The sequence below is a fragment of the Rhinatrema bivittatum genome, unplaced genomic scaffold, assembly GCF_901001135.1.
Source record: "Rhinatrema bivittatum unplaced genomic scaffold, aRhiBiv1.1, whole genome shotgun sequence".
NCBI lineage: Eukaryota > Metazoa > Chordata > Amphibia > Gymnophiona > Rhinatrematidae > Rhinatrema > Rhinatrema bivittatum.
Genome location: NW_021820807.1, coordinates 17,138 through 30,313, shown reverse-complemented (window position 1 = coordinate 30,313; position 13,176 = coordinate 17,138). Strand labels below are relative to the sequence as shown.

Below are 13,176 nucleotides of genomic sequence, written 5' to 3'. Positions count from 1 at the left end.
CCTGTGTGTGTGTATGGCATGAGAGAAACTGTTCAGGAAGGTGACTGGTGGGTGTTTCAAAGACTGTTTGGGAGATGATTGGTGTGTGAGACAGAAACTGGTCATGGGGGCATGACTGGTATGGTGTGTGTGTGAGACATGGGCACCAAGGAAGAGGTCCATGAGTATAGAGCTTAGCCTCTACTGCTGCTTCTGCTGTGTGCTACGGCCTGCATGGAAGAGGAGTAGGAGAGCTGCTGGAGGGGGTAAGTAAAGGTGGCTTTTTAAGTTTATTTTTCTTGATTGACTGCCATTTTAATTATTTAATATTATGTGATGTGTCTGCTTTTTTTTTTTTTTTTTTTTTTTTTTTTTAAATATTTTATTAGTGTTTGGAGAATTTTTAATAGTTTTTATGAGTTTTTAATTGTTGGATGTTCTGTTCATAGCTGTTTAGAAACATTTATTCTGCTTATTAGTATAGTTTTACAATTATTTCTGTTTGGGGATCTATAGCTGCTTGTTAGTTCTGTTTTCCTAATAAGAGGTGTATTGGTGTTTAGGGTCTGATGTAATATTTGTAGTGTTGCCTTTTCATAGAAAGGGTTGCTCCTGTTTGGGTGTATTCCATAATACAGGTGTAACTGTGCGGATTAGTTTATGTGCATTACTACGGATCCTGGGAGTGTTAGGTCGGTTCTGTGTCTGTTACCGAGATGAGATATTTTACTAGCATGTAAGAGTTTTATCAGTCTTATTTGTAGTGTTTTCTCAAGAGGACATGCATTGGTGGTAAACTGCTGTCTTTTCATAAGTAGGGCTATTGAGCCTGGAAGTAGAAGGAGTTTGAGTTGCTGTTACTGAGATGACACCAGAACCAGAATATCTTTTTTGTAGGGTGAGTTGTATGGGGAATGTCATAATTCTGCTTTACATCCATTATTGTGGGTCAGGGGGGTTCCCGTGGATGCAAACTGTACTTTTACATCTAGCCCCGTGACGATCATGGGTCAGTGTGTCACGCATGTGAGAACCATCTGTCAGGTGTGTCCAGACAGAAAAAAGGTTGAGAACCACTGCTCTGGGCAATCACCCACCCCAAAATCTGTCCTTTGCTGTAGTGACCTTGAAGTGTACTGGCAAAGCATGGCTTCTCTGAGCAAAAGGGTGTAGATCCTGCTCTAATTGCTGGTATAGGTATATTATGGTTTCCTTGTTGTACCTGAACCAGTGCAAGACTTCTCAGACTGATCCAAAAACTGACCCAATTCTGTGTACTCTAAGTGGTTCCTTCTCCTCCACCATTCTCTCCCCCCTTTTGAAACATTGCGCCACGTATCCACAAGATTTATAGTACTCCATTTTATCTTTCACTTTGTCACTATTATCCAGCCCCCCACCCAGTCACATGCGCACACACTCAGAAATGCTGTGACATCCACTGAAAGGCTCCCCATCCCAAAGAATAGAAGCAAACCTTGGATCAGACAGGATGACAAATCCCAAAAAACATAAACATAACAAACATGGATAAGGATGACAATTTCCCAATTAGCACCCCAGACACACTCCCTGTACTACTAGTAAACTGCCCTTTCCATTCACCATGAGAAGCCAGCACGCCAAACATCTTATCCACAATGACAATGGACGTTTGATTTTGGTGTGTTAAAAAGCATTTGGTATTCTTGTTGACATATTTGCATATATTATAAAATAGCAAAATACATGCGAACATCCAGACCATGCCCTTAACACACACCCACTTTGTATGCACTTTCTTTCCTTTGAGTTTGCATGTACTCTGTTTTTAAAATCACTTGTTTGAGTGTACATTAAACATATGCAGATACAAGGTAATTTTGTGCATGAAACACCTTTTTGAAAATTTTCTTGTAGATCTTTTTGTGGGGTTAATTATTGCTGCAATTTTGTACCCTTACATTTTAAGGCACAATATTAAAACCCCCTGAAAACAGACAAGACATAATCAGCCCAAAAAATAAAATACATAAGAGCAATAAAAAAAATAAAAATTTTTTTTAAAAATCAACAAAAATGTAGCAATAGTTTCACAATTTAACATTCAATTTTCAAAGTTTTTAACCTTAATTCTAATTTTAATGCTAAAGTTTTCCATGGGAACAGATTAGTGACCTGTTAATTCAATCAGAATTAAACAATCTCCTAGATCAAATTGATTTTAAAAATATACATAAACAAGCAAGTCTTCACCTGCTTTCATAAACTTAGATATTCATCTATCAATGGGTTTCTTGAGTAACTGCATTCCAGAGTTTGATACAACACATGCCAAGGTCTTATTTCAAGGCTCCTGCATTTTTGCATCACTAGGGCACAGAATCAGAAGTGGGCCTTCTGGGCAGATCTAATTGGACTAGTTGGATACTTAAGACATTAGGAGGTCCATATCAGTCACTGCTGCATAGCAAAGTTAGCAAGATAAACTTATCCGGCTGACTTTGGAGGTATGTTCAATAGTGCAGCTGCACTATTGAATATAACTGGCTAACTTTATCCTTTTAACTTTAGGACAGCTCTTTGGCCTGACCAGACTTTGCCGGCTATCTTTGAATGTCAGTTAGCTGGATAACTTAGTCGGCTGATTCAGCTTCCTCCTAGTTACACCCCAGAATGCTTCTAACTTAGCCGGATAAGTTTGAGTTATCTGTCTAAATGCTTTTGAATATGAACCTTCAAGTAAAATGGCCCAGATTTATTTACTGCTCTAACAACTAATGCTTGCAGAGAAGTTGGGCAGCCATTGAGGCAGCAGGAGACAATCTGTTTCTGTAGCTGCTTGTGTGGAGGAAATAGTCTGGCAGTGTTTCTGATCTTTCTGTGATTCCTTGACTTATCATACCATGGAAGCAGGTACAAAGTGTACATGGAGATTTCAAAATCTCCATTTTGCTTTCACCTGACTTACCGCTGCCCCTCTTTCATGTGGTTTAAAGTACTTTATGATGTGAAACAGCACTCATACTTCTACTTACAGATGAGCAATAATCAAACTGTTTTTATACAGTTGCCCTCTAAGTCTAAAGAATCTTTAATCTGCAAAAAACGCCTATGGTACTCATTGAAATGATCTTGGATAGTGCACCATCAAAACCACATGGATATTAGTTTCCAAGGACTAATAGCCTATGTTGTCTCAGCTAGCTGTTATCAAAACTTCTTGTCCCCTAAGTATCCAATTTACTAAGCATTTCTCATAGATATAAAATGGGGGAAAAACCTCTAGTAAATAGGCCCCTTATTTGTTCTGATTCATATTTTGGAGTGTGTGTTTTTGTTTTTTTTTAATGGTAGGAACACTTTTTTATAAAGCATATTTGACAATGAACTACTTGTCTTTGTTTCAGATTAAATATCCAGGGGCAGAATTGAGTGCCACATTGCCAGTTTACTCTTTCTGTAAACAAATAAGCCCTCAAGAGTTTGAAGAGCAAAAGGTTTCTACCTCACAAGCTGCAATTGTGGAACTTTTAGAAAGTATTATCAAGGACACAACTTTATCTGTTAAAGATAAAAAGAGAAAGCTTAAGCAGGTAAGAGGTCTAAAACTGCCTTGGTTAATTATCTGGCTTGTGTAAAGGAGACCACAGAACCATTGTGGTTATCAGAAACTCAGATTTAAAAGAAATGAGGACCTTCCTAATAAACCAGAAATAGAAAAAAAAACTTTTTAAAGAATCTGGAAACTGTCCACTTAATCAGAAACAAAGAACATTTTTTTCTTATCTGGCCCTAGCATTTTGCTAGAAAAATATTTCAAAGAAAATTCCTTTTTGGGTCTAAAAGAAAAATATCTACTTTTGAAAACTGTTTCTGGCTCTAATTTTCTGCTTCTGTAAGCTACTGTTTTTGAAATCTTGCTTTAAAAATCTTTGCTTGCTTAACCTTCTTGAATAAATTACCCAGCTTTTAGTTTTGTGTGCTTTTTTCTCCAAGAGCAAGCAGGATGGTAGTCCTCACATGGGTGACATCATCAGATGGAGCTAGAACTTTGACTTGCCCCATTAGGCATGCGTCCACATGGGGGTCTCTCGTCAGTCTCTCTTTTTCCACGGAGCTGCAGCATTGTGAATTGTGAGTTCACTTTGGCTTTTTAGCCTCATTTGTAAAACTTTCCACTTTTTTTCAAATTTCAAGTGACTTTCTTTGCTGCATTCACGGGTCCCTCAGTCCTCCCCGTAGTATTCCTAGTAAGGTTCTTTGACGTTTCTTGGTAACTTTTTTTTCTTTTGCGGTTGATTCCCTGTCGTGGCGGTGCTTCGGTGCCTGCCAGCCTTTGACGCCTGTCACCATCAATTTTTGTTCTTGCTTCCAGTTTGCTTCGTCCCATCATGACTGGTTTTAAGAAGTGCCCAAGGATTGCCGCAAATATGCCCAGATAACCCCAAAAAGACGACATCTCCGTCTTGATAAGATGGAGCACTTCGGGTCTTTGGACTGCCCAGAAAAGCTGTTACCAAATCAATTTCCTGGAGCTCCAGGCAATCAAGTATGCACTATGGACTTTGAGATCGGCTATCCAACAAAGTTGTCCTGGTTCAAACACAGCCAAGTGGTGATGTGGTATGCCAACAAGCAGGTAATTTATGGGGTCATACCTCCTGTGTCAAGAAGCAGTTCAGATCTGGTCATGGGCCCTGTACCATGGAATGGTGCTCAGGGCCATGTACCTTGCCAGAATGGAAAACATGTTAGTGGACAGACTGAGTCATACCTTCGGACCTCATGAGTGATTCCTGAACCAGAGGGTAGTGACTCGGATATTCTGCCTCTGAGGGAACCCGGACTTGGATCTCTTTGCATCTCCTTGCAACAGAAAGGTGCCTCAGTTCTGTTCCCTGTACAGGACAGACGGCAAACCAGCCTCAAAACACCCTTGTCTAACATTGGGGTGAAGGTCTTCTGTACACATCCTCTGATTTTTCCCTAGTAGTGAAGGCTCTCATTAAGCTTTGTGAGGACAAGGGGACTATGATCCACAAAGCCCCCTATTGGCCAATATAGATCTGGTTTCCACTCCTGCCGGAATTGTCCATTCAGTCAGACTGGGGACTTCCCCAGATCTAATCACGCAAGATCGAGGCAGGTTGAAACATCCCAACTTCCAGGCTCTGTCGCTTACAGCCTGGAAGTTGAGAGGTTAGTTTTGCAACCACTTGATCTTGATACAGAACACCGCAGCAAGAATTCTAACAAACAAAATAAGAAGAGATCACATTACACCAGTCCTTAAAGACCTACACTGGTTACCAATCCACTACAGAATAATTCATAAATCCCTCACCACAATCTACAAGAATATTCATGGACTGGCTCCACTCCATTTACAAATAGCTCTTAAAAAAACACTCCTCCAACAGACCCATCAGGGAAGCATATAGAGAATATCTACAGGTACCACACAACAATACCACCCAACATATAACATTGAGAGATCGGGCCTTCTCCACAGCAGGTCCCCCACTGTGGAACTCCATCCCCCTAGAACTAAGACAGGAACCATGTCTTCAAACCTTCAGGAAAAGACTGAAAACATGGCTGTTCATGAAAGCATTTCCGGACCCTTAAAGATTCTCTACCATCAAATGCAGCATTACTGATCATTTCCTATTAAACTGAAACAGTCTCTATCTACCAATCATTACAATGTTTTACTTCTCGTTAAACTGTTTATCTTTCCACTAACTCTAATCCCAGTTAGAATGACCCCGTTTTATTGTAACTTTTTTCTTCCATGCACTTGTTTTACCTTTTAATGTATACTCTTATGTTATTAGTTATTTACGTTATAATGTATTTCTCACCCCTTGTTTTATGTATTTCTCACCCCTTGTTTTATGTATTTCTCACCCCTTGTTTTATGTATTTCCCCTTGTTTTATGTATTTCTCCCCCCTTGTTTTATGGAGAAATACATAAAACCCTTGTTTTATGTATTTCTCACCCCTTGTTTTATGTAAACCGACATGATACGAACTCCGTGAATGCCAGTATAGAAAAATACAAATAAATAAAAATAAATAAATAAAAATCTTACAGAAGATGTCTCGGGTCCTGTTGGTGTCTAGAAAGCCTTCCACTAGAAAGTCCTATGGACTGAAGTGGAGGAGGTTTTCCATGTGGTGTTAGCAGATGGCCCTAGATACATTCTCCTGCCCCACACAAAAACTGCTTGATTACCTTCTTCATCTATTGGAAGCTGGATTGAAAACGAACTCAATCAGGGTTCATCTGAGTGTAATTGGTGTATACCACAATGGTGTCCTCCCATCTCTGTACAGCCTATAGTTGTACATTTCGTGTGGGCCTTCTTCAATTGAAGGCTCCCCTAAGGCCTCCCGCTGTGACCTCAACATGGTATTAACTAAGCTGATGAAAGCTACTTTTGAGCTACTATGTACCTGTGACCTGAAGTACCTGACCTGGAAGGTCATTTTTGGTGGCAGTCACTTAAGCATGCAGGATCAGCGAGCTCCAGGCCTTAGTGGCTTACATGAAGTTTTATCATGACAGGGTGCATAAGCAGGAACTCCCTAAGTTCCCACTGCCAAGCAGTCACTATCAAATTGGCTAGCAGATTGCATCTCCTTCTGCTATGCCCTGACGGGACTACATCTTGGATGTCATGTTGAGGCTCGCTCTGTCCAAGCCATGGCAGCATTGGTGACCCACTTATGAGCAGTTGCCGTAGAGGAGATCTGCAAGGCTGTGACATGGAGTTCTCGCCATACATTAACATATCACTATTTCTTGGATAGGGATGGCCAATTCGACAGGTTTTTCCTTCAGAATCTGTTTGAGGTGTAGAACCCAACTTTCCCATCTAGGGCCCATTGTTTTATGATCAGGCTGCCTTCCCCTCTGATACCAACAGCACCATTGTTGTTGTACCTGTTGGACCTGGCTTTGGTGTCTGTTGGTCCCTTTTAAGTCGGGGGGCAGCCTGTAGCTAGAGATTCACCCATGTTTGAGGACTACCATCCTGCTTGTCCTCAGAGAAAACAGGTGTTCAAGGACAGCAGGATGTTAGTCCTCATGAAACCCACTTGCCACCCCAGAGTTGGGTTTCTCCTAATTTTGATTTATATCTAATTCTATATTATAAGACTGTAGAGGGACTCTGCGTGGGCACTTGGGTAGGGCATGCCCAGTGTGGCAAGTCAAAGCTCTAGAAACGTTGACATAAGTTTTCCGTGTCTGGGCTCCATCTGATGTCATCCATGTGTGAGGACTAACTTCCTGCTGTCCTCGGAGAACACCTGTTACAAGTAAGCAACTCTAATTCCCATAACTGTTCTGCTTTTCATGAATAATCTTCCAAGGGTATAGATCAGATATTGTCTGATCAAATTACCTGATAACATGAGGGATTTTTCCATATCTTTACAATAATATGGTTATTCCACATAGAAACCAGTTGACAACATGACTATTATTCAATGTAATAACTGGTGTTATAGTCCTAAAGCAGATCATTTGGAGGCTCAAAGCTTGCCCTATTTGTCTACTGCTATTCACATAAGGCTTTCGGGTCTGAATGCATCTGTGTTAGTATTTTGCTGAAGATCTATAGGCCTCCATATTAATTGCAGTCCTCAGGTAAGAACTTACTGGATGTCTCCTCTATAAGATGAGCTCACTTAGTTGAGACTCACAATAGAAGCTTGTCTATAGAAAGTACCCTTTTTGGAACACAGTACCTGAGGTGAGGACTGTCAACATTTAGTAAACATTTTTTTTTATTCATCCAGGCTTTTGGGCAGTAAGGTTGAGGTCATAGAGCTGGATCTCTGGCAGTATGCAATCTTCTTTCTCCATTGTCTTGCTGTATTTATGTACCCATCTGTCCAATGTTAGAATTTTATAGCAAGAAGCATTGATACCTCAGCTGTGGTTCATATTGTTTGTTTTTGATTTTGTTTGACTTTTTTTTAAAGAATATTCTTATTGTAATCCACTTAGAACCTTGGATATTAATGTTTTTATTAAATAAACAAACTTATAGTTGCTCTTCATCCAAGAAGACCAGACGACCAATGGGTTGTGCATACAGAACAGCAGATGGAGACATAGATCAATAGACTCACTGTTGCTGCATATATTCCTTCATGCTGTCACCAGCCTGCCAGTATTCTGTCTACAGCAGATAGTAGGCAAGCAAACCAATGCTATGGGTCAGGCCTTGTAGGCTGGGTATAGTCTGTTCTCCTGAGGTAAAAGGCTAGTCTTACTACTTCAGTTGAGCAGGGGTTCCGAGGCAAGAGGACAAAAAAAGGTAGGAAGAGCCTTGGACAGATTTTTCCCAAAGGTGACGGCTCCTGTTTCTTCCTTCTGGGATTTTCACTGCCTTCCCTTAAACCAAGTTGTGTATATATACCGTATTTTCCGGCGTATAAGACAACCCCCAACTTTTCCAGTTAAAATATAGTTTGGGATATACTCACCGTATAAGACTACCCTTCTGTGTCACTACATAACCATACTGTATGTGGTACCCAGTATACAACAACCAGCCAATCACGGCAAGCGATGTACCTTACCGGTGATTGGCTAGTTGTTGTATACAAATCCTGCTTGGATTGGTAAGCTCTCCCTGTCTAAGACTATCAGAGCGGTAACACATCCTTCTGGCCCACCCTTGAATCCTATTACCGGTACCTCCTTCTCTGTCTCAGATCTCGCTCCTGAGGACTGCAGTGAAGCGGCGCAGACGTGCATGTGCGAGATCTGAGAGGTAGAGGAGGTACCGGTAATAGAGAAGTGAATTGGAACCGGAATCGATTCTGATTCTGGTTCCGCTTCACATCGTGGTTTTTTTTTCCGTCCGGCCCGATCGGGGGTTTTTTTATCTGCTGCGCCCGAGCCGATAAACAAAAAACCCACCCCCACCCTCCTGACCCCCCCAAGACCTGCCAAATTAAATACAACCCCCCACCCTCCTGACCCCTTCAAGACCTGCCAAAAGTCCCTGGTGGTCCAGGAGCGATCTTCTGGACTTGGGCCGTCGACACCATTTTGATTGCTGGCAGCCGACGGCCCAAGTCCAGAATATCGCTCCTGGACCCCCCGCTGGACCACCAGGGACTTTTGGCAGGTCTTGGGGGGGGGGGGGGGGTGTTGTAGTAAATTAATTTGGCAGATCTGGGGGAGGGTCAGGAGGGTGGGGGGTTTTGTTTTGTTTTTTTTTTTATATTCGCTCCATAAGACGCAGACATCTTCCCCCCACTTTTGGGAGAAAAAAGTGCGTCTTATGGAGCGAAAAATGCGGTAATTATTCGCCCTATAAGACGACCCCTGACTTTTGAGAAGATTTTCAGGGGTTAAAAACTAGTCTTATTCGCCGGAAAATACGGTACTTTGTTGTGAGAGGCATTCATTTTGGCAGCACATATGGAGCAAGAGAAACAGAGCAGCATAATATATGATGTCAGATACTTTCAAATGGTGCATCCAGACTGTCCAGTGAGACGTTCAGGGTAGTAACTGCCATTTCATGCAGGTTAGAGTGCCTACCTGAGTCCTCACCTAGCAAGAATGCAAATCAGATTCTTACCATTATCAAAGAAGAATTAATGGACTTCTTGGGGGTCAAATGGCCTGGCTAGCAATGGAGTCATTGTAGCGCAGAGGAAGTTTCAGAATTTAGGACATAATCTTAGACATCTGACAAGGTCCAATGCTTTCTCTCAAGACAAAGCAGGATGGTAGTCCTCACATATGGGTGACATCAGGATGGAGCCCAATCCCGGAACACTTTTGTCAAAGTTTCTAGAACTTTGACTGGCACCTACTGGGTGTGCCCAGCAATGTACTGGCCCTGCATCCAGCAGGGGTCCCCCTTCAGTCTTCTTTTTTCCACGCAGCAGTAGCCACGCGGGTTAAGGAGCTCTCAGATTCCTGACAGGAATTTTCCTCACGGAACTTCTTTCAAAATTTTTCAAAAACTTCTACTCCATGGGGTCCCCCTATCAATATCTATACTCCTCGGTCGAAAGATAAGCTTTTACCCTTATTGTAATTGATTCCCATCGAGTTATCCCTTTGGGGCCTACTGGCCATTGACCGCACCGCAGCTAAATTTTGTCAGAGCCATGGCGTCGGGTTTTCGTCTGTGCCCTGTTTGTACTCTAACAATGTCCATCACTGACCCACACGGGGTCTGTGTTATGTGCTTGGGGTCCAACCACGATGTCCTAACTTGCACCAAATGTGCCCAAATGACACCGAAGGGCCATAAGGCTCAATGGACTTTCTCTTTCAGTTAAAAACCCTGACTCCATCTACAGCTTCGTCGTCCGAGCCGGTGCTGTCGACCTCTCGCCAGCAACAGGACACCGCTGCTGCCCGACCAGTACAGACAATTCCAAAAGTGTTGATAGCCTCTTTGCCTCCTCAGGAAAAGGACTGAGGAGAACATCATGAAAAGCGTCAGCACCAGCATCGGAAGGCTCAGTCCGTCGATCCAGGCAAGTCCTCGACATCGATAGAGCCATCGACAAAGGCCCCATCCTCTTCTGTGACAGGGTCGCCAAGGCATTCCCCACCTTCAGTGGTGATGGGATCCGGTATTCCACCTTCACCGGTGGACCCTCCGGCTACACCAATGCTGCCTCCTACTCCGGTGCCGGGGTTCCATGCCCCTGGCTTCCACAAGGAATTGGATTGGATGATTCAAGAGGCCATCTGTAAAGCACTCCAGGGCTTCCAACCTCCGCCGGTCCCGGTCCCCGAGCCGGTCACCGATTGATTCCTGTAGCGCTCGCACCGCTACTAGGTAGACCGAATGCATTGATCGGTGCCCTGCCTCCGATGGAACGGAGAGCACCGATGAGTCCAGTGCCTTCTACACAGATTCCATTATCATTGAATGATGAAACACAGATTCCCATCCCATCGTCTGGGATTTTACCACTTGCGTGTCCACTGTGGTCGACCAATGGCGGCGGTAGCCCCTGTGATATAGTAAGGGCAAAGGGCCGACGACGCCATTTTGACTACTGGCAGCCGACAGCCCAAGTCCAGGAGATCGCTCCCGGACCGCTCCTGGACCCCCGCTGGACCACCAGGGACTTTTGGCAGGTCTTTGGGGGGGGGGGGTCAGGAGGGTAGGGGTTGTAGTAAATTAATTTTGGAGGTCTTGAGGGGGGTGTCAGGAGGGTGGGGGATTTTGTTAGATTTTTACTTTTTTATTAAAGATTTGTCTGCGAGCCAGATGCAGCCATCAAAAGAGCCATATCTGGCTCCCAAGCCATAGGTTCCTGACCCCTGGCTTAAAACCTCGGACCTCAGGCCTGAGGTCCAGGAACAATTGGTTGACCTCCCATGACTTGGCAATAACCTTTTTGGTTCCAAGGTACAAGATGCGGTTGCTCAATTGAAAGAACACACAAACCCTGCGACAACTTTCATTGATTCCACAGGATCCAGCTACACAGTCAACTCATAGGCCTCAAAGGAAAGAACCTAGAAGACTCTTCTACCGACAGAGGCGGTATTACCTTTCAACATCTAGGAGCAGATCTAGGCTGCAACAAAGACCTCAGGCCAGACAACCTAGAGCAGCTAGGCCTCAACCTCCGCCACAGATGGAACCGGCTGGCTTTTGAGATTTTTCCCAGGGAACAAAGCCATCTCTCCAATCCTCATCCACAGCTTCTGGTAGGAGGAAGAATATCCTCCTTTTACAACCATTGGGTGCAAATAACAGACCAATGGGTACTTGCACTAATTTCTCGGTTATCAACTCAATTTCCTCTCAATTCCAAAAGATTCTTCTCAGATCTTTCTCTAACCAACAATCACATAACCCAACTGAAAGTAGAATTATCCATCCTTCTGAAATCCAGAGCAGTAGAGCTAGTGCCCCGGACTCAGCAGGGCAGAGGATTCTATTCCCATTATTTCCTCATTCCAAAGAAAACCAGAAGCCTACGTCCCATCCTAGACCTCAGAAATCTCAACAAATTTCTGAAGAAAGAAAAGTTCAGGATGTTATCTCTAGGCACCATGCTTCCACTTCTTCAAACAGGAGATTGGCTTTGTTCTCTGGATCTTCAAGATGCTTACGCTCACATTCCAATTTCCCCCCCCTCATAGCAAGTACCTGCGCTTCATGGTGGGTCATCAGCATTTCCAGTACAGAGTACTACCATTCGGACTCTCCTCTGCTCCCAGAGTATTCACCAAATGTCTGGCAGTAATAGCAGCACACTTGCACAAAGAAAGTGTCCATGTTTTTCCCTATGTAGACGACTGGCTCATCAGAAGTCAATCTCAACAAGGAGCTCTGGCTTCTCTCAGTTGAACAGTTACTCTACTTCACTCCATGGGCTTTCTCATCAATTATCAAAAGTTCCATCTCACCTGCTTCAATTCATAAGAGCGGAATTGAACACCATCCTCTCAAAAACATCTACCTGAGGATCTGGCAGAGACACTTTCCCTTCTGGCAAACTCCATTCATTCAAAGAAACAAGCAACAGCTCATCAGTTTCTAACATTACTAGGCCACATGGCCTCCACAGTGCATGTCACTCCGATGGCATGGTTAGCCATGCGGGTAACCCAATGGACTTTAAGATCACAATGGATCCAAGCCATTCAACCACTGTCCACTCCAATTCAAGTAACCCACCAGCTACGTTCTTCTCTACTTCGGTGGGTGAACAATGACAAGTTGCGCAAAGGCCTTCTCTTCCAGCAACCAGTCCCACAGATAACGTTAACTACAGATGCATCCATCTTAGGTTGGGGAGCTCACATAGACAATCTCCAAACCCAAAGTACTTGGACAAAACTCGAAGCAACATTTCAAATCAATTTCCTGGAACTTCGAGCTATACGTTATGCTCTGCATGCGTTCATGGACTGCCTTTCACACAAGACTGTTCTGATCCAAACGGACAACACAGTAGCCATGTGGTACATCAACAAACAGGAAGGTACGGGTTCGTATTTCCTTTGTCAAGTTGCACAAATTTGGGACTGGGCCCTACGCACAATATGTTTCTCCTGGCCAGTTATCTGGCAGGCATTCACAACGTAGTGGCAGATCGACTCAGTCGCCAGTTCCAACCACATGAATGGTCCCTGGATCCTGCAATAGCGACCAGGATATTTCAACGTTGGGGACAACTAACAATAGACCTCTTTGCGT

General features: G+C 43.4%; 1 protein-coding gene across 3 annotated transcripts in view; it reads left to right on the top strand.

Moving 5' to 3' along the window:
• The window catches only part of LOC115082156 (DEP domain-containing protein 1A-like), a 61,472-nt gene that overhangs the window by 43,709 nt on the left and 4,587 nt on the right, over nucleotides 1-13,176 (top strand). For all 3 annotated transcript variants that reach the window (XM_029586413.1, XM_029586414.1, XM_029586412.1), the window contains one exon: nucleotides 3,369-3,554. In XM_029586413.1, coding sequence (XP_029442273.1) covers nucleotides 3,369-3,554 — 186 coding nt within the window. The remainder of the gene's footprint in view (nucleotides 1-3,368; nucleotides 3,555-13,176) is intronic.